The following is a 26,226-nucleotide window of genomic DNA, read 5'->3' on the forward strand; positions in this document are numbered from 1 at the left end:
ATATATATATATATATATCCCGACCCTCACTCCCTTGGGGCCCAGGCTCAGAGCTGCCCCTCAGCCCCAGCCTGGCCTCAGCACCCCCATTCCCCGTACGCCTCCTCATCTCCACCCCCCCCAACCAGGTCGGACGCCTGGGTCCCTCACTGCTGGGGGAGGGGGAAGCAGCGAGAATTGGGAGCCAAAAGGTTTTTCTGGGGGGGGTGCCAACAGAGGGGGCTCGACGTCCCCTCCTCCGTGCATCGGAGAGTTGACCTGTCGTTAACAGAGGTGAGACAGATCTTTTTATTAATCGGAGGTGGGTGGAGGTAGAATTAATGTTCTGTGACCCCCCCCCCCCACGAATTCTGGAGAAAAGAGCTGGTCCCCTTCCTAAGAAGAAAGGACAGTGACCCCCTCATACCCGGAAGCTTTAGAATTGGGGGTCCCCTGCTTTCTTCTCCCTGGCAGCTGCTGAGCGATGGACTAACAGTCCCTAAAACCAGACTGTCCCCCAAATTGACAAAATGAAAAGATCTTCAAATCTTTTTTTTTTTTTTTTTTGGACGGAAGGAGAATTTCCCTCCTTTCCCTCCTCTTCCCTTCCCCTCTTATCCCAGGCTGTTAGGGGACTGGGGTCACGGGCTTACCCTCATTGAAAGCAGAAATCTGTTAAGACAGGGTAGGTGGCCGTGCTGGTGGTGAGGGGGCACCAATTCAGGGAGAAGAGGCCAAGAGATCAAGAAGAGAGGAAACTCGGCATGCGGACAGAAAAGAGAGGAAGGGGCCGGTGCCCAGGCCGGGAGGCTGGGGGATGCCCCGTCCAGTGAGCTGCTGAACTGTGGCCTGAGGAAGGGCTGTGTGTGTGGGCAGACGGGAGTTGAGGTGGGGGAGGGAACACAACGTGTGGGGCACTAGGCCCAGTTGCCATGGAGACACCCCCCATAGACAACCTTTTCCACAGCCCCTTCTCGGAGCAGCCCCAGTCTGAGGCCAGCTGGTGGGGGGCAGTGGAGACCGGGAAGCAACCAGGAGACCAAGGTCACCCTGTACTGGTACCTAGGTTCTGGTTTTTGTTTTGTTTTTTTTAATCCCCCCTTCGTCTAAGGTTTCCAGACTGTTAACTCTAGTGGGTTTGGGGGAAGAAGTTGAAGCAGCAGTGGTGGAAGCAAGTAAGGAGTACATCCCCCGGAGGACAGTTGGGGTCGGGGGAGACAGGCAGGGCTGGGGGCATGGTGGTCGGTGGAGAATGTGGAAGAGAGAAATGAAGGAGCCACGGGGCAGCGGGTGCAGGCTGGAAAAGTATTCCCAATTGAAAAGAGAGTTGCAGTCTTGTGGGTCACATTTTTCGGAGGGACACAGTCTACTGGGGGGCTCTTTCTGCATGTGGAAGAAGATGAGGGGCTCCAGTGTGTGTTCCTGTACAGGTGAAATCCTAGAGGGGAGTACTGGGGGGCGTTCCCAAGAAGGGAAGCCTGTGGGGGCCTGCGGAGGGGATTTTCCTGGGCAGAGGAGAACTAGGAGTTCTACTGGTGGAGCAGGAGGAAGTGAGTCAAGGGAATTCTATATGATGGGAGAGAAGTTGGGGAGAATGCTTCCTGGTAGGTTGAAGAGAGAGTGGGGTTCAATGTGAGTTGAGGGGGATCTCGAGTTGGGGGAAACTGTCGGAAGACCCTCTGTGGTGGTGAAGGGCTACCAGGAGGGGATCTGGAGGCAGTGGGAGCTGCTGTGAGTGCAGAGGGGCGGGTGGGTGGATGCTGGGCAGAGTGGGGGTACACTGTGCTCCCTGCTATGGGAACACAGGGCAGAGATTGCGGTGCTCCTGAACGGAGAGACATTTGGGGTCTAGAGGAAGCCATTCTTGTGAGTAGAAAATGCCGTGAAACTCATGGAGGAAATTTTTCTTAATGGAGGAGAAAACGACGGTTATGACATGAGTTCGTTTAAGTTGTAGGGGGGAGGGTGGCGGGGGGGAAGATTTGGAAGACTCTTCTAAAGCAAAAGAGAGAGTGGGGGTTTTCCTGGAGTAAACGCATAGTATGGGGTGGGGGGTGAGTGGCTTGTGGGGAAACAGTGGAGGCTGTGAGAGGGAATGGGTTGGAGATGGGGGGCCCTCTTGCAAACCAGTGGGTCTAATGTTGGGTGCATTAGCATTCCCCAGGGAGCTTTTATAAACTTAGATGCCCAGGCCACACTGCAGACCAATCATGTCGGACTTTCTCAGGTGGGACTCAAACATCCGAATTTCTAAGGTCCTCGGGTGATTTCGAGGTGTGCTGGAGGCTGCTGGAGTCAGGAAGGGGGCTTCCAGTGAGAGGAGACTGACTGAGGGTGGCTGCTTATTCTGAGTTGCACAAACTGTGAGGGTCAGCTGGGATTTTCTTTGTCTTTTTCTTCTTCTCCTTTAAATTTTTCCTTTTTAGTTGAAGACAGATTGAGAGATGTATTTTTCCTAAGGAGAGGAAATTGTGGGGGACCATTTGGAGTGATGGCATGACAAAAGCCAGACCGGAGGGGGCTTGCGGAGGTTATTCCCACGGAGGTGGTGCTACTCGGGCTTCTTAAGTTGTGGAGACGCTCAGGGAAAAGTTGGGGAGACAGGGAAGGGTTCTAGCAGATGGAGAGGTGGGGCTGCAGGGGAAGAGTGGGGAGAACTGGTGGGAACCGAATGGTGATGGGGCGGGGGTCTCTAAGGAAGGAGGAACGCGACAGGGGCTCCTGGGGAGGAGGAGAGGTGGGGCTTGGCATCATGGGGGGCTGGTGGCTTCCCAGGCGATGAGGACCGTGGAGCCCACTGGGGCGGAGCCAACGGGGGCTGGGGGCGAGGGCTGCGAGTGTGAGCGGTGGTGGGGATTCCTCTGAGTGGGGTTAGTGGGATGGTGGGATGACTTTCTTGGGCAGAAGACAAGAGTGGAGAGAGTTTTTTTGGGTTTTTTTTTTTTTTTTTTTTTTTTTTTTTTGAGAAAGGGGAGCAGTGGAGACCCAAGTGGAAGGAGTTTCTGGAGCTGAGGCAGGGATTTTAGGGGGGGCGGGGACTGGGGGAGGTACCTGTGCCTTCTCCTCTAATCCGAGATCTCGCTCCTTGCCCTCCACCAGCCGCCGACCATGGCCGCGCTCTGACCCCCTCCCCGGCCGCAGCCTCCTCCTCGCCGCCCCCTCCCCAGCCCCGCCGGCCCCGGGCCCCCCGCTTCTGCCTGCGCTGTGACCCCCCCCAGCCGCCGGCACGGCCCCGCCCCCGCTGCCCCGGTGGTGGCCCACGGCCCCCCGGCTGCCCGTGGTCAAACTGGAGTCACTGAAGCGCTGGAACGAAGAGCGGGGCCTCTGGTGCGAGAAGGGGGTGCAGGTGCTGCTGACGACGGTGGGCGCCTTCGCCGCCTTCGGCCTCATGACCATCGCCATCAGCACCGACTACTGGCTCTACACGCGCGCCCTCATCTGCAACACCACCAACCTCACGGCCGGCGACGACGGGACCCCCCACCGCGGGGGCGGCGGCGCCTCGGAGAAGAAGGACCCCGGCGGCCTCACGCACTCGGGCCTCTGGAGGATCTGCTGCCTGGAAGGTAGGGTGCGGGCGGCCCTCCCCGCAGCCCCCGCCGCTCCCCTCCGAGAGACCCTGAGCCTCCTGGGGTTGCCTCTCCCTGATCCTGGGGCCCCCATGGGCACCCCTCGTCCTCTGCCAGAGGCGCTTCTGTGGCTTCCCACTCGCGCCCCTGACCCCCTCTCCCTTCCTTCCCACTCCTCCCTGCGTCCTGGCACCCTGCGGAATTCCTCTGCCTGGTCCCTCTGCAGCCCCTTTGCCTTTACACTGAACCCCCTTATCCTATCTTCCCCTCGGTCGTGTCTCCTGCCCTGCCCCATCACACCCCTCCCTCTTCCCTCAAGCACCTGGGCTCCTCCTGTTTCATTTCTTCCACACTCTGCCCTGTGCCTTTTCTCCTTCCTTTTTTTTTTTTTTTTTTTTTTTTGACAAGGTCTCACTCTGTCGCCCAGGCTGGAGTACAGTGTACAATCACAGCTCACTGCAGCCTCCACCGCCTGGGCTCAAGCCATCCTCCCACCTCTGCCTCCTGAGTAGCTGGTACCACAGGCATGAGCTACTGTGCCCAGCTAATTTTTTTCATTATTTGTAGAGATAGGGTCCCCCTTGTTGTTCAGGCTGGTCTCAAGCTCCTGAGCTCAAGAGATCCTCCTGCCTTAGCTTCCAAAGTGCTGGGATGACAGGCGTGAGCCTCTGCACCCAGCAGCCTCTTTCTCCCTCTTTCCCCTCAGTTCATCTTGACCCTGCTCCTCCTCTCCACCTGCCCCTTCATTTCCTCTCCCTTGGGCCGCGTGGCATCTTCTCTCTCCCGACATTCCCCCCAGGTCATCTGAATTCCCCTGCCTCTCCCGCCCCCACTCATGGCCCAGGTTTCCAGTCTCCATCTCTTTCCCCTTCTCTTTGGCTGCTGCTCCCCTGAAACTTCTGCCTTAACTCGCCCTCACTCATGACCTTCTCTCTTTTCTGCCTTGTGCTTCTCCTCCTATACATCTTTCCCCATCAGTGCCCCCTCCCACGTCTCTCCCACCAGGATGCCCTCCAACCTCCCATCCTGGTCCTTTCCTCCTTTTTCCTTTAGTGGGCTCCACTTCCTCTTCCTCCACTCATGCCTTCTTTGACGTCTTCCTGACCCGACGCCTCATGCCTTCACATTAAGGCTGCTCGCTCCTGCCCCTGCTACCTCCTCAGATCTTTGTCTTGGTTCTTTTCCTCTGTCCCGTTCTCCCTCTCACAGCTTCTCTCCTAGCTCGACTCCCTGGCTCTCGACTCCCCTACTTCTCCAAGACTCCTGCCCTCTGCTGCGCCGACCCCTTCTCTCTCCCACTTTTAGCATCAGTATTTCTTTCCTGAGTATCACCGAGCTGTGGGGCTGGGAAGCAGGAGTCCTGGGTGCCAGTCCTGCTGAGTATCTGCCCCGCTGTGTGACCACTATCTTCCCCCCTGCACCGCAGCCTCACAGCCCTTGTCTGCAACGTGAAGGAGCGGAACCAGCCATTCTGATGCCCCCTTCCGCCAAAAGATTGAAATCTCTTGCTTCTCTTTTTCATCCTCCTCTATTTCTTCTGCCCCTTCTTCCTCTGTTTTGCTGAGTGCTCACGACAAGCCAGGAACATTATCTTGTTTAATCCTATGAGGTGGGCACCACCTCCCTGTTGGGGATGGGTAAACTGAGGCTCAGAGAAGTGAAGTCACTTGCCCAAGGTCACCCAGCTAAGAAAGGGGCAGAGCCAAGCGCAGAACTCGAATCCCATGGATAGGATGCGCAGATGCGCTCTGTCTAGTGTACGAAGTGTTTAAAACTGAAAGCAAAATCTGAATCCATTGCCAACAGTTAAAAATAGGGAGGCTTCCCATTGTAGTTCTGATTTCCGGCTTCTTCTGAGCTAGCGGAAGATCTAACACAAGCCTGTGTTCTACCCTGACCATGATGGGCCGGATCTGAGCAGCAGCTGGCAGGGGGTCTCCATGTCCCCACAGTCACCTCCATCCGTCCCGTATCGCCTCCCATTCCTCCCACGGCTTTCGTGATGTTCTTTTCCTCTCTTGTGGAAGTTTGAGTTCATGTCCATTCACCGGTCTGACCAAGTACCAGGCATAGAGCCAAGTGTGAGGGCTCACATCATGAAACCCCTAGGACAGCATGTGGCATCTAGTAGGGATGTCATTCATTCATTCATTCATTCAACGTCCCATTTTTATTGAGTTTATATTATGTGCCAGGCATTGTTCTGGATTCTGAGGCTGCAGCAGTGGAAAACAGACAAAACCTCCTCTCGTTATATATCTCATATTCTAAGGTAGAGACAGATAATGATGGAGGTAAATAAAGTCAGCATTTAGGGTGTTAGATAGAACTGAGTGCTAAGGAGGACAAGGAGTTGGGGGGCCGGTGGGAGGTGTCAGGAATCCCCGTGGGAAGTAGATAAGGAATCTAGGAAAAGCTTCCCCCAGCAGGTGACATTTGAGTGCAGGTCTGAAGGAAGTAAGAGATGGAGGAAAGTGCTTCAGCCTGTAGGAACAGCAGGTGCAGAGGCCCTGAGGTGAGAGTGTGGCTGTGTGTTGATCAAGCCAGTAGGAGGTCAGCATGGCTGGGGCAGAGTGAGTGGCAGGGAATGTAGTAGAAGGAGGTGCAGTTGTAGGGTTATCAGGGTCCCCATCCCACAGGTTCTGGTTTTTTAAAAAAATTATTTTATTTATTTACTTATTTATTTTTTATTTATTTATTTTTTTGAGATGGAGTCTCCCTCTGTCGCCCAGGCTGGAGTGCAGTGGCACAATCTCACTGCAAGCTCCGCCTCCCGGTTTCACGCCATTCTCCTGCCTCAGCCTCCGGAGTAGCTGGGACTACGGGTGCCTACCACCACACCCAGCTGACTTTTTTGTATTTTTTAGTAGATACAGGGGTTTTCACCATGTTAGCCAGGATGGTCTGGATCTCCTGACCTGATCTGCCCACTTTGGCCTCCCAAAGTGCTGGGATTACAGGCGTGAGCCACCGCACCCGGCCTTATTTATTTATTGAAACAGAGTCTTGCTTTGTCACCCAAGCTGTACTGCAGTGGTGTGATCTCGGCTTACTGCAACTTTGGCCTCCTAGGTTCAAGCGATTCTCATACCTCAGACTCCCGAGTAGCTGGAATCGCAGGTGTGCGCCACCACGCCTGGCTAATTTTTGTATTTTTAGTAGAGACGGGGTTTTACCATGTTGGCCACGTTGGTCTTGAACTTCTGACCTCAAGTGATTGGCCTGCCTAGGCCTCCCAAAGTGCTGGGATTAGAGATGTGAGCCACCATGTCTATGTCTGGCCAGGTTCTGTTGTGTGTTTTTTTTTTTAAGCAGGGTTTTGCTCTGTCACCCAGGCTGGCATGCAGTGGTAAGACCATAGCTCACTGAAACCTTGAACTCCTGAACCCAAGCCGTCCTCTTGCCTCAGCCTCCCAAATAGCTAGAACTCAGGCACATGCCACCATTTTTTGTAGACACAGGGTCTCACTATATTGCCAAGGCTGGTCTCAAACTCCTGAGCTCAAGCAGTCCTCCTGCCTCAGCCTCCCGATGTGTTGGGATTACAGGTGTGAGCCACTGCACCCGGCCTCATAGCTTCTTATACATCCCAGAAAGCACTTTGCTTTAGATTCGGAAACGGGAGCCGCTGAAGGTTCTTGAGCAGAGGAGTCACATGAGCTGACTTACATTTCTGCAGTATGGCTCTTGCTGCTGTGTTGACAAGTGACCAAAGGGAAGGCAAAAGAGACGACGAGAAGCTCATCTAGGGTGAGGGCCGTAGTGTTTGGGAAGTTGTTTGAATTCTTAGTATATTCTGGAGCTACCGTGGGCAGGAATTGCTGATGGAGCAGTTGTAGGATATGAGAGAGAAGAGCCAGGGGCGCCTCCAAAGCAGGGTTTTTCCACCGCAGCACGGTTGATATTTTGGGGTGGATAATTCTGTGTGGAGGGGGCCGTCCTGTGCATTGTAGGATGCTGAGCAACAGCCTTGATCTCTCCCACTAGATGCCAGCAGCGCCCTTCCCAGTCGTGACAACCAAAATTGTAAATTGTGTCTAAACATTGTCGACTGTCTCCTGGGGGATAAAAATCGCCCTGAGTTGAGAATCACCGCTCTAACGCTTTGGCCTGAGCTCCTGAGAATAGGGGAGCCATTCCTAAGATGAAACAGCAGCTATTTTATTTATTTTCTCTTATCAAATTTATTATGAAGGAGAGGGAGCAGGGGCTCAGTTCTGGGCATGTTAAACTTACAGTGCCCATTCACAGACAACATCTGGACAGAGGCCAGCACAGTGAAGGTCCTATAAAGTGCCATATAGGAAAGATTGCAGGCTTTGTGGAACAGTCTCTATCACAACAACTTGTGAAAACGACCGAGACAGTCTGTAAGTGAGTGTGGCTGTGTTCCAATGAGACTTCATTTATGGACACTAAAATTTGAATTTCGCTGGGGGCAGTGGCTCACGCCTGTAATCCCAGCACTTTGGGAGGCCAAAGCAGGCGGATCACCTGAGGTCAGGAGTTCGAAACCAGCCTGGCCAACATGGTGAAAACCTGTCTCTACTAAAAATACAAAAATTAGCCAGGCGTGGTGGCAGGTGCCTGTAATCCCAGCTACTCAGGAGGCTGAGGCAGGAGAATCGCTTGAACCTGGGAGGCGGAGGTTGCAGTGAGCCGAGATCACGTCACCATACTCCAGCCTGGGCAACAGAGAGAGATTCTAAGAAAAAAAAAAGTTTTTTTTTGGAATTCCATGTCATTTTCACATGCCACAAAAATCGTCTTCTTCTTTGATATTTTCTCAATCATTAAAAACACATAAAACCCGTCTTAGCTGGATTTGGCCTGTGAGCCGTAGTTTGCTGATCACTGATTTAAATTGTTAAAGATACGGTATATGAGGCCAGAGACTGGGCTGGAGATATCAGTTTGAGGGGCATCATCATATAGATGAATTAGATGGACGGAGTCAGTTAGAGAAGAGACAGCTGGGCACAGTGGCGCACACCTGTAATCCCAGCATTTTGGGAGGCCAAGGCAAGAAGATCGCTTGAGCCCAGGAGTTCGAGACCAGCCTGGGCAAAATAGCGAGACTTCGTCTCTACAAATAATTTAAAAATTAGCTGAAAGTGCTGGTGTGTGCCTGTGGTCCCAGCTACTCAGGAGGCTTAGGTGGGAGGATTGTTTACGCCCAGGAAGTCGAGGCTAAAGTGAGCCATGATTGTACCACTGCATTCCAGTCTGGGCGACAGGGCAAGATCCCATCTCAAAAAAAAAAAAAAAAAAAAAAAAAGAGAGAGAGAGAAGAGATCAGAACAAATGATAAAATTTCATTAAAGGCTTAAGCCTTCAGCCAGTCCACTATTAAAATGTGAGGGAGATGTCGGGCGTGGTGGCTTACGCCTGTAATCCCAGCACTTTGGGAGGCTGGGACAGGCGGATCACGAGGTCAGGAGCTCGAGACCAGCCTGACCGACATGGGGAAACCCTGTCTCTACTAAAAATACAAAAATTAGCTGGGCTTGGTGGCGTGTACCTGTAATCCCAGCTACTCAGGAGGCTGAGGCAGGAGAAGCCCTTGAACCCGGGTGGCGGAGGTTGCAGTGAGCTGAGATCGTGCCACTGCACTCCGGCTTGGGCAACAGAGTGAGACTCCGTCCAAAAAAAAAAAAAAAATGGAGGGAGATGAGAAGTCATCAAAGGAGTGGAGAAAGGAGTGAGGCTACAGGTTTGGGGAAAAATGGATGTCCTGGAAGCCAACGGAAGTTAGTGTTTCAAGGAGAGGAGGAATGAAGGCTGACTCTATTGTTCTTGTAATTGTCATTCATTTGTCACTGGATGCACACAATAACCTTGCTAAGTAGGTACTTTATTTATTTATTTTTATTAATTTTTTTTTGAGACAGATTCTTGCTCTGTTGCCCAGGCTGGAGTGCAAAGGCACAATCTCAACCCACTGCAACCTCCACCTCCCAGGTTCAAGCAATTCTCCCGCCTCAGCCTCCTGAGTAGCTGGGATTACAGGTGCCCATCATCACACCCAGCTAATTTTTGTACTTTTAGTAGAGACGGGGTTTCACCATGTTGACCAGGTTGATCTCGAACTCCGGCCTCAGGTGATCTGCCTGCCTCAGTCTCCCAAAGTGCTGGGATTACAGGTATGAGCCACTGCGCCCGGATGGTACTTTTATTATTCCCGTTCTAAAAGAAGAAGTGAAGGCCCAGAGAGGTGAAGTGAGTTGCCCAAGGTCACACAGTTAATATGCAGTAGGGTCTGGATTTGTTTTTGTTTCTGATTTGTTTGCTTGTTGTTTTTGTTTTTTTTTTTTTTTTTTTTTTTTTAGAGATGGGGTGTCCCCACATTGCCCAGCCTGGTCTAGAACTCCTGGGCTCAAGCAATTCTCTCACCCCCGGCCTCTCAAAGTATTGGGATAACAGGTGTGAACCACCATGCCAGGCCCAGTATCTGGATTTGAATCCAGGTGTGTCTGGTTTTGTAGGAGAACAAAGCAACAAATCCACTTGCTTTCAGCCCACCAGGGCTGTAGAAACTGGGCCCCCCCAAGTCATTGCCTCCTGCAGTCACTGTGCCCTGGGAACGCTCAGGCTCAATCCCCATCTCCCTTTGGAGTGTGTCTGAGAGATGCAGTAGAATGTAATGATTAAAACAAGCTCAGAGGCTGCTCTGCCTAGGGACCGGCCATTCTTTATTCCTTTATTGTCTTTAATAAACTTGATTTCAGCTGGGTGTGATGGCTCACACCTGTAATCCCAGCACTTTCTGAAGCTGAGGCAGGTGGATCACCTAAGGCCAGGAGTTCAAGACCAGCCTGGCCAACATGGTGAAACCCCGTCTCTACTCAATATACAAAAAAGTTAGCCAGGGGTGGTGGCAAGCGCGTGTAACCCCGGCTACTCGGGAGGCTGAGGCATGAGAATTGCTTGAACCTAGGCAGCAGAGGTTGCAGTGAGCCGAGATCGTGACACTCTACTCTAGCCTGGGCGACAGAGCAAGACTCCATCTCAATTGAAAAAACAAACAAACAAAAAAACTTGCTTTCACTTTCTCTCTCTCTCTCTCTTTTTTTTTTTTTTTTTTTTTTGAGCTGGAGTCTCTCTCTATCACCCAACCTGGAGTGCAGTGGCATGATCTTGGCTCACTGCAGCAGCACGATCTTGGTTCACTGCAGCCTCCGCCTCCCGGGTTCAAGTGATTCTCCTGCCTCAGCCTCCCAAGTAGGTGGGGTTACAGGTGCCCACAATCATGCCTGGCTAATTTGTATGTTTGTGATAGAGACGGGGTTTCACCATGTTGGCCAGGCTAGTCTCGAACTCCTGACCTCGAAAGATCTGCCTGCCTTGGCCCACTTTACTCTTTTTTTTTTTTTTTAATTTCTTTTTGAGACGAAGTCTTGTTCTGTTGCCCAGGCTGGAGTGCAGTGGCACGATCTCAGCTCACTGAAACCTCCGCCTCCCAGGTTCAAGCAATTCTCATGCCTCAGCCTCCTGAGTAGCTGGTACTACAGGCATGTGCCACCACACCCCGTTAATTTTTTGTATTTTTAGTAGAGACGGGGTTTCGCCATGTTGGCCAGGCTGGTCTTGAACTCCTGACCTCAAATGATCTGCCCGCTTCAGCCTCCTAAAGTGCTGGGATGACAGGCATAAGCCACCATGCCTGGTCCCACTTTACTCTTAAAGAAAAAGAAAAAGAAACAAACTCTGAGAAATAAGACTCATTGGGTTTATCTCCTGTCTGCCACGTCCAGCCTCGTGACCTTGGCTGTATATTTAACCTTGCTGTGCCTCTATTCCATCAACGGGGAAATGAGAATCCTAATAGTCCCTAACTCACAGGGCCAAGGAGGGATTCAATGAGCTAATATAAGAAAAGCATTTCAAAGACGAGCAGGCACAGAGGAAGAACTAGATCATAGCGTTGCATTTTGTTGTTGTTGCTCAGCTGTTCTTCTCATTATTATTAGGAATTCTAATATGACCAAGCCCTGATCCCCTCCACCCTGATAACCCAGGAATTCTAGCACTTCCTAATAGGAAGCACTTCCCAATCGGCCAGTGGCTCATGCCTTGTAATCCCAGCACTTTGGGAGGCCGAGGTGGATGGATCACTTGAGGTCAGGAGTTCGAGTCCAGCCTGGCCTATATGGTGAAACCCTGTCTCTATTAAAACTACAAAAATTAGTCAGGCATAGTAGTGGGTGCCTGTAGTCCCAGTTACTTGGGAGGCTGAGGCAGGAGAATCGCTTGAACCCAGGAGGCAGAGGTTGCAGTGAGCTGAGATGGCGCCACTGCACTCCAGCCTGGGCAACAGAGTGAGACTCCATCTCAAATAAATAAATTAATTAATTTTAAAAAAAAGAAAGGAAAAAGAAATATAACAAAAGAATGGGCCAGTGGCTCACCCCTGTAATCCCAGCATTTTGGGAGGCCAAGGTGAGAGGATCGCTTGAGTCCAGGAGTTCAAGACCAGCCTGGGCAATATAGGGAGACCCCACCTCCGTAAAAACTTAAAAATTAGTTGGGCATGGTGGTACATGCCTCTAGTCCTCACTACTAGGGAGGCTGAGGTAGAAGGATTGCTTGAGTCCAGGAGGTCGAGGCTGCAGTGAGCTGTGATTGTGCCACTGCATTCCAACCTGGGTGATAGAGCAAGACTCTATTTAAAAAAAAAAAAAAAAAGCAAGCAAGCAAGAAAGAAATATAACACGGGTGACCATATATAGTTAAAATTTTTAAGCTGGGCATGGTGGCTCACGCCTATAATCCCAGCACTTTGGGAGGCTGAGGCAGGTGGATCACCTGAGGTCGGGAGTTGGAGACCAGCCTGGCCAACATGGTGAAACCCCATCTCTACTGAAAAAACAAAATTTAGCCAGGTGTGGTGGTGGGCAACCATAATTCTAGCTACTCGAGAGGCTGAGTCAGGAGAATTGCTTGAACTCGGGAGGTGGAGGTTGCTGTGGAGCCGAGATTGTGCCACTGCACTCCAGTCTAGGCAACAGAGCGAGGCCCTGTCAAAAGAGAAAAGAAAAGAAAAGAAAATTAAAATAGCTACATTAAAATAAATAAAAAGGAACAGGTACCCAGCATAGCCAAGATATTATCACTTGAATATGTAATCAACATAAAAATTATTAATGAAATATTATGCATTCTCTCTCTCTCTTTTTTCCCCACGCTGAGTCTGAAACCCAGTACATATTTTACCCTCACAGAACCTCTCCATTGCCACATTTCAAGTGTTGGGAGCTGGAGGAGTCTGCATGGGACAGCCCAGCTTGTGCCCCCTCCTCAGGGATTTCAGTCACACCCCCAAGTCTTCTCTCAGGACTCAAGAGTCTGGGCCCACAGCCCTATTTATTAGTGCTGACCACACAAAGGCCCTGTGCTAAAACTTTGCCTGGCTTATTATCTTATTGAGCCCTCGCCATTTTGCCAGGGGAATGTATTATTAGTAGGAATCTGATGGCCAGAAAGGGGAAGTGACTCAGCCTGGACCACCCAGCATGAGGGGTAGAGCAGGTTGGATCCCAGTTCTCCACGTGTCTGCACGCAAGAAAGCTGCCTCTTAACCCTCACCTGCCCAGGTCTGCACTCGGCAGCCCCGGGGAGGAGACTCAGGGCCACGACATCACGACATCACGATCCATGCACAAGAAAAACTCCCAGCTTGATTGGTGGCGTTAGGCATAACTACTGTGTATTCTGTGCCTAGCTTTCTTTTTTCTCAGAAGGAGTCTTGCTCTGTCTCCCAGGCTGGAGTGACCCGGCGTGATCTCCGTTCACTGCAAACTCCACTGCCTGGGTTCAAGCAATTCTCTTGCCTCAGCCTCCTAAGTAGCTGGGATTACAGGTGCCCATCACCACGCTGGGCTACTTTTTGTATTTTTTAGTAGAGACAGGGTTTCACCATGTTGGCCAGGATGGTCTTGAACTCCTGACCTCAGGTGATCCGCCCACCTCAGCCTGGCAAAGTGCTAGGATTACAGCTGTGAGCCACTGCACCTGCTTTTCTGTGCCTGCCTGCCTGCCTGCCTGCCTGCCTTCCTTCCTTCCTTCCTTCCTTCCTTCCTTCCTTCCTTCCTCCTTTCCTTTCCTTTCCTTTTTCTTTCTTTCTTTTCTTTTTTTTTTGAGACAGAGTTTTGCTCTTGTCGTACAGGCTGGAGTGCAGTGGTGTGATCTCTGTTCATTGCAACCTCCGCCACCTGGGTTCAAGCGATTATCTTGCCTCAGCCTCCCAAGTAGTTGGGATTATAGGTGCCTGCCACCATGCCTGGCTAATTTTTGTATTTTTAGTAGAGACGGGGTTTCACCACATTGGCCACGCTGGTCTCGAACTCCTGACCTTGTGATCCACCCGCTTTGGCCTCCCAACGTGCTGGGATTACAGGCATGAGCCACCACGCCCGGCCTTCTGTGTCTAACTTTCATTGAAATCTCACTGAAGCCCTCTAAAGTCACACTACCATCCTCAATTTCCCTGTGAGAGAGTAGAGGCCCAGGGATGATCCGGTTCCAAAACCACGCAGCTGGGAAGTGGTGCGTTGGGATGTGTGTCCGGAGAGTTGGATTCCAGAGCCCACGATCAATAACCCCCGTAGCCACCAGACTCTACTGTCTTAAATATGCCAACCTCCCAAACTGAGCTGTGCTGGAAGGAAACTCCTCCCCATCACTCACCCGCAACGGGACTTTGGGGAACTTCTTCAACTCCCTATGCCTCCGTTTCCTCATTTGTAAAGCAAGGATGCTGTCGCCACCTACCTCCGAGGGTTTGTCCGAGGGACTGAGCGAGTTATTAACCACCTGTCAAATGCTTGGAGCAGTACCTAGTGCATGGTTAGTGCTCAGTCAGAGCTAGTTATTATTACTGTCACCACTAACCTGTTCAGCAATCCAGTGTGCCATGTGGTTTACATGCTCAGTCTCATTTAATCGTCACAAATGTTTTGAGAGAATTACTATGATCCCATTCAAGAAAGGAGGAACCAGGCCGGGTGCGGTGGCTCACACCTGTAATCCCAGCACTTTGGGAAGCTGAAGTGGGTGGATCACCTGAGGCCAGGAGTTCGAGACCAGACTGGCCAACATGGTGAAACCCCATCTCTACTAAACATACAAAAATTAGCCAGGTGTGGTGGCGGGTGCCCGTAATCCCAGGTACTTGGGAGGCTGAGGCAGGAGAATCATTTGAACCTGGGAGGGGGAGGTTGCAGCGAGCCGAGATGGTGCCACTGCACTCCAGCCTGAGCAGCAGAGTGAGACTCCATCTCTAAAAAAAGAAAAAGAAAAAGTGGGCTGGGCGCGGTGGCTCAAGCCTGTAATCCCAGCACTTTGGGAGGCCGAGACGGGCGGATCACGAGGTCAGGAGATTGAGACCATCCTGGCTAACCCTGTGAAACCCCATCTCTACTAAAAAAATACAAAAAACTAGCTAGCCGGGCGAGGTGGCGGGCGCCTGTGGTCCCAGTTGCTTGGGAGGCTGAGGCAGTAGAATGGCGTGGACCCGGGAGGCGGAGCTTGCAGTGAGCTGAGATCCGGCCACTGCACTTCATCCAGCCTGGGCGACAGAGCGAGACTCCGTCTCAAAAAAAAAAAAAAAAAGAAAAAGAAAAAGAAAGAAAGAAAAAAGAAAAAAGAGGAAAAAAAAGCTGGACAAGGTGGCTCACCCCTGTACTTCCAGCAGTTTGGAAGTCCAAGGCTGGAGGATCACCTGAGGTCGGGAGATCGAGACCATCCTGGCTAACACAGTGAAACCCCGTCTCTACCAAAAATACAAATATTAGCTGGGCGTGGTGGCACACTCCTGTAACCCCAGCTACTCAGGAGGCTGAGGCAAGAGAATGGCTTGAAACCAGGAGGTGGAAGTTGCAGTGAGCCGAGATCAAGCCATTGCACTCCAACCTGGGCAACAGAATGAGACTCCGTCTCAAAAAAAATAAGAGAGAGAGAGAGAGAAGAGAGAGAGAGAGAGAGAGAGAAAGGGAGGGAGGGAGGGAGGAAGGAACATTGAGCTTGTCATCTTACCTACCACACCACGGTGGAGGTGCTGATGGGTAAGAGTTTGTATGTGGGAGTTGTATATTCATTCACTCACTCATTCATTCATTCATTCATTCATTTTGAAAATTGTAGTAAATTATATATAACATAAATTTACCATTTTCATCATTTGTAAGTATGCATTTCAGTAGTGGTAAGTGCACCCACATTGTTGTGCAACCAATCTCCAGAACTCTTTTCATCTTGCAAAACGGAAACTCAGTACCCGTTAAATAACTCCACATCCTCCCACCCTCCAGCCCTGGCAACTACCATGATACTTTGTCTCTATGAATTTGATTATTCCAGGTGTTTCATATAAGTGGAATGGTACAGTATTTGTCTTTTTGTTACTGGCTTATTTCACTGAGTATAATGTCTTCACGGTTTATCTATGTTTATAGCATGTATCATAATTGGCTTCCTTTTAAAGGCTGAATAATATTCCATTGTATGTATAGAGCACATGTTCCTCCATTCATCTGTCAACGGGCACTGGGGTGTTTCCACTTTTTGGCTATTGTGAACGATGCTACTATGAACACGAGTGTATGAATATCTATTTGAGTCCCTGCTTTTAATTCTTTTGGGTCTATCCCCAGTACTGACATTGCTGGACCATATGATGATTCTATTTTTAGTTTTTGAGGAACCTTGATAGTGTTTTCCATAGCCACTGCACCATTTTACATTTCTACCAGCAGTGCACAAGGGTTCGAATTTCTCCACATCCTTCACAACAGGTGTTATTTATTTATTTTATTTATTTATTTTTGAGACAGAGTCTCGCTCTGTCTCCCAGGCTGGAGTGCAGTGACACGATCTCGGCTCACTGCAACCTCCACCTCCTGGGTTCAAGCGATTCTCCTGCCTCAGCCTCCCAAGTAGCTGGGACTACAGGCATATACCATCATGCCCAGCTAATTTTTGTATTTTTAGTAGAGACAGGATTTCACCATGTTGGCCAGGATTGTCTCGATCTCTTGACCTCATGATCCACCTGCCTTGGTCTCCAAAAGTGCTGGGATTACAGACGTGAGCTACCGTGCCCGGCCCATTTTTTGTTTATTTATTTATTTATTTATTTATTTATTTAGAGATGGAGTCTTGCTCTGTCGCCAGGCTGGAGTGCAGTGGTGTGATCTTGGCTCACGGCAACCTCTGCCTCCCGGGTTTAAGCCATTCTCCTGCCTCAGCCTCCCGAGTAGCTGGGACTACAGGTGCACACCACCATGCCCAGCTAATTTTTGTGTTTTTAGTAGAGACGGGGTTTCACCATGTTGGCCAGGATGGTCTCGATCTCTTGACCTTGTGATCCGCCCGTCTCAGCTTCCCAAAGTGCTGGGATTACAGGCTTGAGCCACCGCGCCCGGCCTTGTGGACCCATTCAATCATTCTTTTTTTTTCTTTTTTGAGACTGAGTCTCGCTCTCTCACCCAGGCTGGGATGCAATGGCAAGATCTCAGCTCACTGCAACCTCTGCCTCCCAGATTCAAGCAATTCACCTGCCTCAGCCTCCCAAGTAGCTGGGACTACAAGCGTATGCCACCACAACCAGCTAACTTTTGTATTTTTAGTAGTGATGGAGTTTTAGCATGTTGGCCAGGCTGGTCTCAAACTCCTGACCTCAGGTGATCCACCCACCTTGGTCTCCCAAATTGCCAGGATTATAGATGTGAGCCACCACACCTGGCCCATTCAATCATTCTTTCATTAAAAATACTTATTAAGCACTCAGTATGCACTAGGCGCTGTTCTAGATGCTGGTAATACAGTGTTGAACAGCCCAGATGCTCACATACGTGATGTGTGTTTGACTTTTGTTGCCACCATCAGCTGTGAAATGATGACCCCTTTCTGTGCCTCAGTTTCCACGTTTGGGTAATGGGTGTCATATATCAGCTGCTATCAACTGAGCACTTAATTGTGTTCAAGGCAAAGTGCTAAATCTCCACCTAGACACAATCCCTCATATCAGTCCCATGAGGTAGGTCCTGTTCTCTTCATTTTATAGCTGGGGAAACTGAAGCAAGTTGGCCTATGTAACACCAGCAAGGACACAGAATAAGGAAGTGGTGGAGGCCAGCGCAGTGTCTCACGCCTGTAGTCCCAGCACTTCTGGAGGCTGAGGCAGGCAGATCACTTGAAATCAGGAGTTCAAGACCAGCCTGGGCAAAATGGGCAACATGGAGAAACTCTGTCTCTACAAAAAATGCAAGAATTACCTGGGCATGGTGGCGCAAGCCTGTAGTCCCAGCTACTCAGGAGGCTGAGGCAGGAGGATCACTTGAGTCCAGGAGGCAGAGGTTGCAGTGAGCTGAGATTGTGCCACTGCACTCCAAACTTGGGCAAGAGAGGGAGACCCTGTCTCAAAAAATAAAAAATGAAAAAGATGGAGACACTCTAATACCTAACATTTGGCCACTGCAGGACACAAACCACATGATCTATTTCACAGGACTCTTAGGAGCATCAGATGAGTTGGCCCACCTAGGAAGCACCCAACGCACATTAGCTCTTGGCAGTATTACTCACTCCCTTATATTAATTCTTCCCAGTTCCTCCTCTGTCCCTATTCTTTCCCCTACTTTCCTTTGCTGGTCATGATCTGCCTCTGATCTCACCTTCTGCTATGCGTATATTCATTCATTCATTCATTCATTCATTCATTCATTCATTCTTCATTCAACCCTCATTTCTTTCACTTTTTTTTTTCTTTTGAGACAGAGTCTTACTCTGTCACCCAGGCTGGAGTGTAATGGCATGGCCTTGGCTCACTGCAACCTCCACCTCCTGAGTTCAAGCAATTCTCCTGCCTCAGCCTCCCCAGTAGCTGCGATTACAGGCACCCGCCAACAAACCCAGCTAATTTTATATTTTTAGTAGAGACAGGTTTTCACCATGTTGGCCAGGCTGGTCTTGAACTCGCGACCTCAAGTGATCCACCCACCTTGGCCTCCCGAAGTGCAGGAATTACAGGTGTGAGTCACTGTGCCCGGCCTCAACCCTCATTTCTTGAGGTCTGCCGTGTTCCAGGCCTAGTGCCAAGAAATGCTGGGACACACAGAGGAATTGGACTCCCACGCCCTATCCCCTCCAGGAACTCCCAGCTTGCCGAGGACGAAGATCATCTATCAACAAATGCATGTCCTACGGGGCACCTCAGAGCAGGAAACTGACCCAAGTTTGGTGGGAGGAATGAGTGTGCATATGTGTCTGTGTCTAGGGAAAGCTTCCTCAAGAAGGTGCCTCCTGAGCTGCCCGCTGCAGGTAAAGTACTACATCAGCAAAGAATGTGAGCGAAATGTTCCACAGCATGGGCACAGGCCTGCAGAACTGGACAGAACTGAGCAGCTGAGGAAACTACATTATTTATATTTATATTTTTAATTTTTTCTCCAGCTATGTGCTAGAGGTAGTAAAATATTAACTGTTCCCAAAGGATGAGAAAATAGCTGAGGATGAGCATCTTAGGAGGGGAAGGAGATGAGGATGCATGACCCCTAGAGGCATACTCCACCCCTCACACACCTCTGCTTGCTTCAACCACTCCATCTCTCTCCAGAAGGTTCCAGGTTCCCTGCAGAAAGAGACTGGAAGCGCTCTCCCTCTCTCTCCCCTCCACCCCTACAGGACTGGAGACTACAACTCCCATGATCCACTGCGACTGCTCTTCTCACAACTGGACTCCAGACTTCACGGGGTCTCATGGGAAATGTAGTCCTCACCGGCTTCTGCATCCCTTTCCTTTTTTTTTTTTTTTTCCCCCCACGCATTTCCAGACTTTTCAACCAATTGAGAGGTGGGAAGCGCCCTGCTATTATTGAAGCCAACAACACCCTCTTTCTTATAGAGGTGGGAGCAGGAAATCCAGAGTGCTGGAGCAACTTAGCCCAGCTTACAGGGCCAAGGTCCCATGGCCTTGCAGTGAGTGCTGGATGTTAGACTTTGGTTTTTTTTCTTGCTTTTCTTCTTTTCTTTAACAGGCGGGGAAACGGAGACCACAGAAGTTCCAAGTTTGTCCCATATCACGAGTCGGGCTCAGGAGCCGGGACTTGCTGTCTCCCAAGCTGCCCAGAGACAGAAGGGATTTGGGGAAGGGCAGGGTCGGTTGTCAGTGGGGTTGCCCCGCCCCCAACCCTGAAGTATCCACCCCCACCACTGCCCTCCCCGCTCCTCCAGGGTTGAAAAGAGGCGTCTGCGTGAAGATCAATCATTTCCCGGAGGACACGGACTACGACCACGACAGCGCGGAGTATCTACTCCGTACGTGGGGGTCCGGGACAGAAGTGGGGAGTGGGTCAAATCGCGGGGCCGGTGGGCGCCGGGAGAAGGCACTTGGATCGACACGCCGAGGTTAGCCTCCCAGCCAATCCGAGTCCAGATAGTGAGATCCTCTGGTCCGCGATTGGCTGAGTGATCTCGCTCCCGCCCCCTCCTCTCACCTTGGGGCGGGCTGAGGGAGGATCCTGAGCGCTCATTGGCCGCCTTGCTCTCTCTAGCCCTCGCGGCGACTCTGCGCCGTGACTGGTTGAGGAATCCCGGGCTGGGATTGGCCACCGCGCCGCAGGGCTATGGGGCAATCTGCGGTGGGGACGGGCCACTCCCTGGAGCCGGTTGGGAAAGCCTGTGTTTCCATTGGTAGCTACCCCGAGAACGCGGCAAATCCTAAATGATGATTGGCTGCGGCCTCAGCCAGGCTCCGAAATCGCAAAATCTGGTTGCCTGGGGTTTTAAGAGTGGGTGGAAAGAAAGGACTGCAGAGAAAGAGACAAGGGGGGCGGAGCGGGAGGAGGGGAGAGAGAGAAGGGGAAGAAGGGAGGGAGGAAAAGAGAAAGACTCAGATAGATGAAGTCAGGCCTAAAAGGGGGTGGGGAGGGAGGGAAGGAGTAAGGGAGAGGAAGGGAGTGGAGAGAAAAAGAAACCTGTAAGATTGAGGAAGCCAGGCATTAAAGGAGGGGAGAGATCCAGGAGGCCAGAGGAGGCCAGGCGAAAAAAGGGGCGGGGTGAAGTGGGGAGAGACCTAGGAAGACAGATGAGGTCAGGCAGAAAAAAAAGACGGGGGAGAGACCTAGGAAGATAGGCGAAGCCAGACAGAAAAAGTTGGGGGCGGGGACTAGGAAGACAGATGAGGCCAGGCAGAAAAACCGGGGTGTTGGGGGGAAACCTATGAAGACATATGAGGCCCAGAAGATAGAGGAGAGAGGGGAGACAGACCCAGAAAGATAGATGAAGCCAGGCAATAAAACGAGGGGGGTGGGGCGCGAGGAGAAGAAGGGAAGAGAAACTCAGAAGTAGATTCAGCCTGGCAGAAAAGGGAGGAGGAGGAGGGAGGAAGGAATGTAGAGAGAGAGAGAGAGAGAGAGAAACTCAGATGAAGCGAGGCAGAAAATGGGAGGGGTGTGGAGAGAGGTAGTAAGTGATTTGCGGGATATGGAGAAAGAAATTCGCAGACGAGAGGAAGGGAGGGATGAGAAAGAGAGAAAGGGAGAGGATCCATGGAGAAGTTGGGAGAAAAACAGGGAGAGTGATTTCGATAAACAAAGAGGGGAAAAGATATTCCGGGAGAGAGAAAAATAGTCCGAGGAAGAAAGAAAAGGACAAAGAAAAAGAGGGAGAGGGAATCAGACCGAGAAACAGAGAAATTTTAAAAACAGGAGAGAGAATGAGGCAACAGTAAAATAAACCAGAACACAGCCGGAGAGGAAGAATCACATAACTGGTGGGAGGCGCCGCGAGATGGGAGGCCGGGAGGGGGGCGCAGGGGGCCGCGTCTGACCGCCCTCGCTCTCCCTTCTTTTCCTTTCCTTCCTCCCCCGCAGGAGTTGTCCGGGCCTCCAGCATCTTCCCCATCCTTAGCGCCATCCTGCTGCTGCTTGGGGGCGTGTGCGTGGCGGCCTCCCGCGTCTACAAGTCCAAGAGGAACATCATTCTGGGCGCAGGGATCCTGTTCGTGGCAGCAGGTGAGAGGCAGAGGGAGGGGGCGACCGGGGCGGCCCACCTGCGCGCGCGCGTGCGTGTGTGCGCGCGCGCGTGTGTGTGAGTGCATGTGCGCGTGTGTGTGTCTACAAAGCCACCTTGCCCCGAGCACCCCCGGGGGTCCGGAGCCTTCCTAGGCCGTCCCCAAGCTCCATCGCCACCCGCTGGGTAAGGTGGGTGTAGTCTTCGCTACGCCTTCGGAGGAGTGAAGCGGCAGAGACAGGTGTCTAGCGCTTAAGACGCAGAGCGCTTAGGATCCTTAGCCCGCCGTCCTGGAGACGGAAGGGGAGGAGCTGGGGGAGGGGGTGGGATCTTGAGACACAACTGGGCTCTTGAGGATAGAGAGGCGGGGCTGGGCCTTGGAGGGCGGGCCCAGGAGAGGTAGAAAGTGATCTGGGCGCGGATGAGGAGCCTGTTTTAAGGGGCTGGTCTTTGGAGACCTTGGTGGATCCAAGAGGGGGCTAGTCCTGGGAAACCGTCCAGGGCCGTGAAGTGGAAACTAAAGGGGCTGGTCGAGGGAGACTGAATCGGCCCTTGCCCGTTACCATTTGGAGAAGGAGAGGCTAGAAAAGACAGGGTGATGCCTGGAAAAGCCAAAGGGGGAGGGGTTATGTCCTTAAGGACACAAAGAGTCAACTTGGCTGATTGAAGCAAGAGGCCGACAAAAGCCAGTCAGTACCTCGGATTGGCCGTCTCAAGAGCTAGGGCCTAGAGGAGCAGAGAGCTAGGACAGGAACACTTAAGAGGCACGTAATTAAGGGGTAAGACCCCCTTTCTACCCCATATGAGTAGCATTGGGAAATTCCAGGGGGCAGAGCTTTTTTGGAGTAGAATACAGAGAAGAGGGAGGGCTTTGCATATTTGAAGAGCAGGGTGTGCTTTGGGGGTGGGTCTAGATCTGCAAAGGGTGGGGCTTGGAGGACCTGAAAATCCGGAGTAGCTGGACCTGGGACCGGGGAGGACCCTGGCCAAGATCCGCACGGGGCGGGGTTTGGTAAGCTGGAGGTGGGGCCTAGAGTAGAAGGCGGGGCCTGCTTTATTAAGGGCAAATTTTTGACCAGCAGGGGAGGGCCTAGAATGGATACTCCGCCAGGAATTATATGAAGAAGAGAGGGTTTACATAAGTGATAGGGCCTGGTCACAGCAGGATGACATCATTAACAGAGTTCAAAGGAGCAGAGGGACGGGGCTTGGGAAAAACCCAGGTTTATAACGTTAAGGGTGGAGTTAGACTAACCAGGGCAGGGGCTGTAAACTCATCAAAGGTGGGTTTTAGACCAATCAGGGCAGGGCCTGGACTAGCTAGGGGTGGGGCTTAGGCCACCTAGGGGTGGGGCCTGGACCACTTGGGGTGGAGTTACCACCAGAGAGATTGGGGTTTAGACCAGCAGAGGTGGGACCTTAGCTAGAGGAGTGGGGTTTATGCCATGTGGGGGCAGCCCAGACCATCTGGGGGTGGGTGTTAGACCACGTAGGGCCGAGTTCAGACCAGCCAGGGCTGGATTAGACCAGCAGAGGTGGAGCTTGGGTTATCTGGGGGCAGAACCTGGACCATCCAGGGCCCTGTCTTGTACATTCAGGGCAGGGCCTGGACCACCTGGGGGTGGGGTTTAGACCATCTGAGATGGGACTTGAACCAGCCAGGGCGAGGACCATCTAGGGTGTTGCCTGGACCAGTTGGGGTCCTAGACCACCTAGGGGTGGAGTTTAGACTAGTCAGGGCTGGGTTAGACCAGCAGAGGTGGGCCCTGGGCTATTCGGGGGCAGGACCTGGACCAGCCAGGGCCGTGTCCGGACCATTCAGGGCAGGGCCTGGACCACCTTGGGGTGGAGTTTAGACTGTCTGAGGGGGTACTTGAGCCTGCAGGGCTAGGACCACGCATGATGCAGTTGGACCATTGGCGGCCCTGCACCACCAGGGGGATGGAGTTTAGGTCAGCCGGGGCTGGGTCAGACCAGCGGAGATGAGGCCTGGGCTAGCTAGGAGTGGGCCTGAGCCCTCTGGGTTGGAGCTTAGACCAGCAGGGCCACGCCTAGAGTATCGGGCGGGGAGTTGTGTTCACTTCCGGCAGGACTTGGGTCAGCCAGATCCAGGATGGGGGTCTAGCCCACTCGGGGGTCTAGCCTGGGGGTGGCGCCTAGGCCCGCTGGCGCAGAGGGGCCGGGGCCGGGGACCGGGGAGGGGCCGGGGGTGGCCTCGAGGCTCCCGTCTGACCGTCCCCGCCCAGGCCTGAGCAACATCATCGGCGTGATCGTGTACATCTCGGCCAACGCCGGCGAGCCGGGCCCGAAGCGGGACGAGGAGAAGAAAAACCACTACTCGTACGGCTGGTCCTTCTACTTCGGCGGGCTGTCGTTCATCCTGGCCGAGGTGATCGGCGTGCTGGCCGTCAACATCTACATCGAGCGCAGCCGCGAGGCGCACTGCCAGTCTCGCTCGGACCTGCTCAAGGCCGGCGGGGGCGCGGGCGGCAGTGGCGGGAGCGGCCCCTCGGCCATCCTCCGTCTGCCCAGTTACCGCTTCCGCTACCGCCGCCGCTCCCGCTCTAGCTCCCGCTCCAGCGAGCCGTCGCCGTCGCGGGACGCGTCTCCCGGCGGCCCCGGGGGCCCGGGCTTCGCCTCCACGGACATCTCCATGTACACGCTCAGCCGCGACCCCTCCAAGGGCAGCGTGGCCGCGGGGCTGGCGGGGGCCGGCGGCGGCGGCGGCGCCGTGGGGGCGTTCGGCGGCGCGGCCGGGGGCGGCGGCGGAGGCGGCGGCGGGGCGGGCGCCGAGCGGGACCGCGGGGGGGCGTCCGGCTTCCTCACGCTGCACAACGCCTTCCCCAAGGAGGCGGGCGGCGGCGTCACGGTCACGGTCACCGGGCCGCCCGCCGCGCCCGCGCCCGCGCCACCCGCGCCCGCTGCACCCGCCCCCGGGACCCTGGCCAAGGAGGCCGCCGCCTCCAACACCAACACGCTCAACAGGAAAACCACGCCTGTGTAGGGCGCGGCGGGGGAGCCGAGGGGCGTGTCCGGGGCGCGTGCGCGGGCGCGCGTGCATCGAGGCTGCCGGGGTCGGGGGCGCCCCCGCTTTCCCCCGTGAGCGCGCTGGAGACTGCTGGGCCCGCCCCCCGCCCACCCTCCCCGCCCTCCTCCCCCTCCGAAGCAGGGACCCCGAGGGAGGGGGCAGGGGAGGGAGGGGGCTGCTGTGAGGGAGCGTCGTGTTTTATTTTTTTGTGGGCTCTATGGGGAGGGGGGAGGGCCATGGTGTTTTTTGCAGTTTCGAGATGTTTTCTTTTTCACGTTTTGCTGTGTGCATGGGGTGGCGGGGCGCGGGGAGGGGAGGGAGGGACTCCCAGCCCAGCCCAGCCCAACTCCTGGAGAGGAGCCCATAATACACAAATACATAGTTACACCCACAAACTATATATATGCCCTATATAAAGAGACACAGCTAAGGGACGCAGAAAGGCAGAAAGAAGGGTTGGACGCGGGCATTCATTCATTTTTTTCATTCATTATTCCACAAAGGCTTATTAAGCACCTACTGTGTACCAGGCACAGGTATGTAAGAAGGCATTGGAGCAGGGGACACGAACGAGGCACAGAAAGGGCCTCCTCGTTCATTCATTACCGGCAATTTATTTGTGCGCCTTAAAAAACTAGGCATTGTGCTCCGTGCTCAGCGTGCAGGAGGCAGGAAAACAGCCAGGGGTCCCGACATCTCATAGAGTAAACATCTTGTGCATGAGACAGGCATTAATCGATCATGTACATACACAATAAATTACAGTTAGGCTATAGGAGAAATGAGATGCTATGAAATGCTCTATCAACGGAGCCTAACCCAGTTGTGAGGAAGAGATTTCAGTGGACAGTGAAAGGATGAGAAGAAGCCAGCAGGGCGGAGCTGGGGTGGAGTGTGGCAGGCAGAGCAGCACTTGCAAAGGCCCGGGGGCAGGAAGGAGCTTGCAGCGAGGGCTGAAGGGTAGTGAGGCAGGTAAGCAGGGACCAAGGTGAGGCTGGAGACACAGACAGGGCCAGATTGTGCAGGTACTCATAGGCCAGGAGTTTAGATTTTATTCTAGGGATGGTGAGGGCCATGGAATGGGTTTAAGCAGGACCCTAACGTGAATGGCGTACAAAGGGAAGACAGGAACTCGGAGACAAGAGTAAGAGGTGGAGATATGCTGAAATACAGCATAAAACATGGGCACTGGCCCTTGGAGCTCACACTCTTGTGGGAGGAAGCACATAATTACACAAATAGTGAAGCATAGACATGGTGTCTGGTGTGCAGGAGAAGCCCTGGGGCTTACAGACTCATGTGTCTGTCACTCATTCATTCAGCCACTCGCCCGTTGCCATTTTTGGCCATCTGCTAAGGTACTGGGAAGTGTTAGGATCCAGGTACCCAGGGGTGAAACAGACTCTAGCCCTGCTCTCAAGCAGTTTATTGTCATCAAACACCGCCATCCAGGCAGGGCAATTGGTGCTGGAATGGGAACCACAGTGGGTACTGTGGCACACAGTGGACAGAGTGACCAACTGCCAGGAGTGGGCAGCACTCGGAGGAGGCTTTGTGGAAAATATGATGCCCATTCTGGGTCTTAAAGAGATGAGTGGGCATCTTCCGGGTGATGAAGGGCGTGAAAAAGGCTTGTGGGGC

At 52.8% G+C, this 26,226-nt stretch overlaps 1 protein-coding gene across 1 annotated transcript; it reads left to right on the forward strand.

Moving 5' to 3' along the window:
- The first annotated feature begins 2,757 nt into the window (after positions 1–2,757).
- On the forward strand, positions 2,758–24,960 carry CACNG8 (calcium voltage-gated channel auxiliary subunit gamma 8). Its single transcript, XM_074024729.1, has 5 exons — positions 2,758–2,818; positions 3,189–3,545; positions 19,779–19,862; positions 21,419–21,559; positions 23,804–24,960. The coding sequence occupies exons 1-5, from the start codon at positions 2,758–2,760 to the stop codon at positions 24,559–24,561; spliced, it is 1,401 nt and encodes a 466-aa protein (XP_073880830.1). The 3' UTR covers positions 24,562–24,960.
- Positions 24,961–26,226: the final 1,266 nt, after the last annotated feature.

The sequence above is a fragment of the Macaca fascicularis genome, chromosome 19 (genome assembly GCF_037993035.2).
Source record: "Macaca fascicularis isolate 582-1 chromosome 19, T2T-MFA8v1.1".
Classification (NCBI taxonomy): domain Eukaryota; kingdom Metazoa; phylum Chordata; class Mammalia; order Primates; family Cercopithecidae; genus Macaca; species Macaca fascicularis.

Coding starts and splice junctions, on each gene's coding strand:
- CACNG8 (XM_074024729.1), top strand. CDS start 2,758: ATGAGGACCGTGGAGCCCACTGGGGCGGAGCCAACGGGGGCTGGGGGC. Junction 19,863..21,418: donor CAGCGCGGAGTATCTACTCC/GTACGTGGGGGT, acceptor CCTCCCCCGCAG/GAGTTGTCCGGGCCTCCAGC. Junction 21,560..23,803: donor GATCCTGTTCGTGGCAGCAG/GTGAGAGGCAGA, acceptor GTCCCCGCCCAG/GCCTGAGCAACATCATCGGC.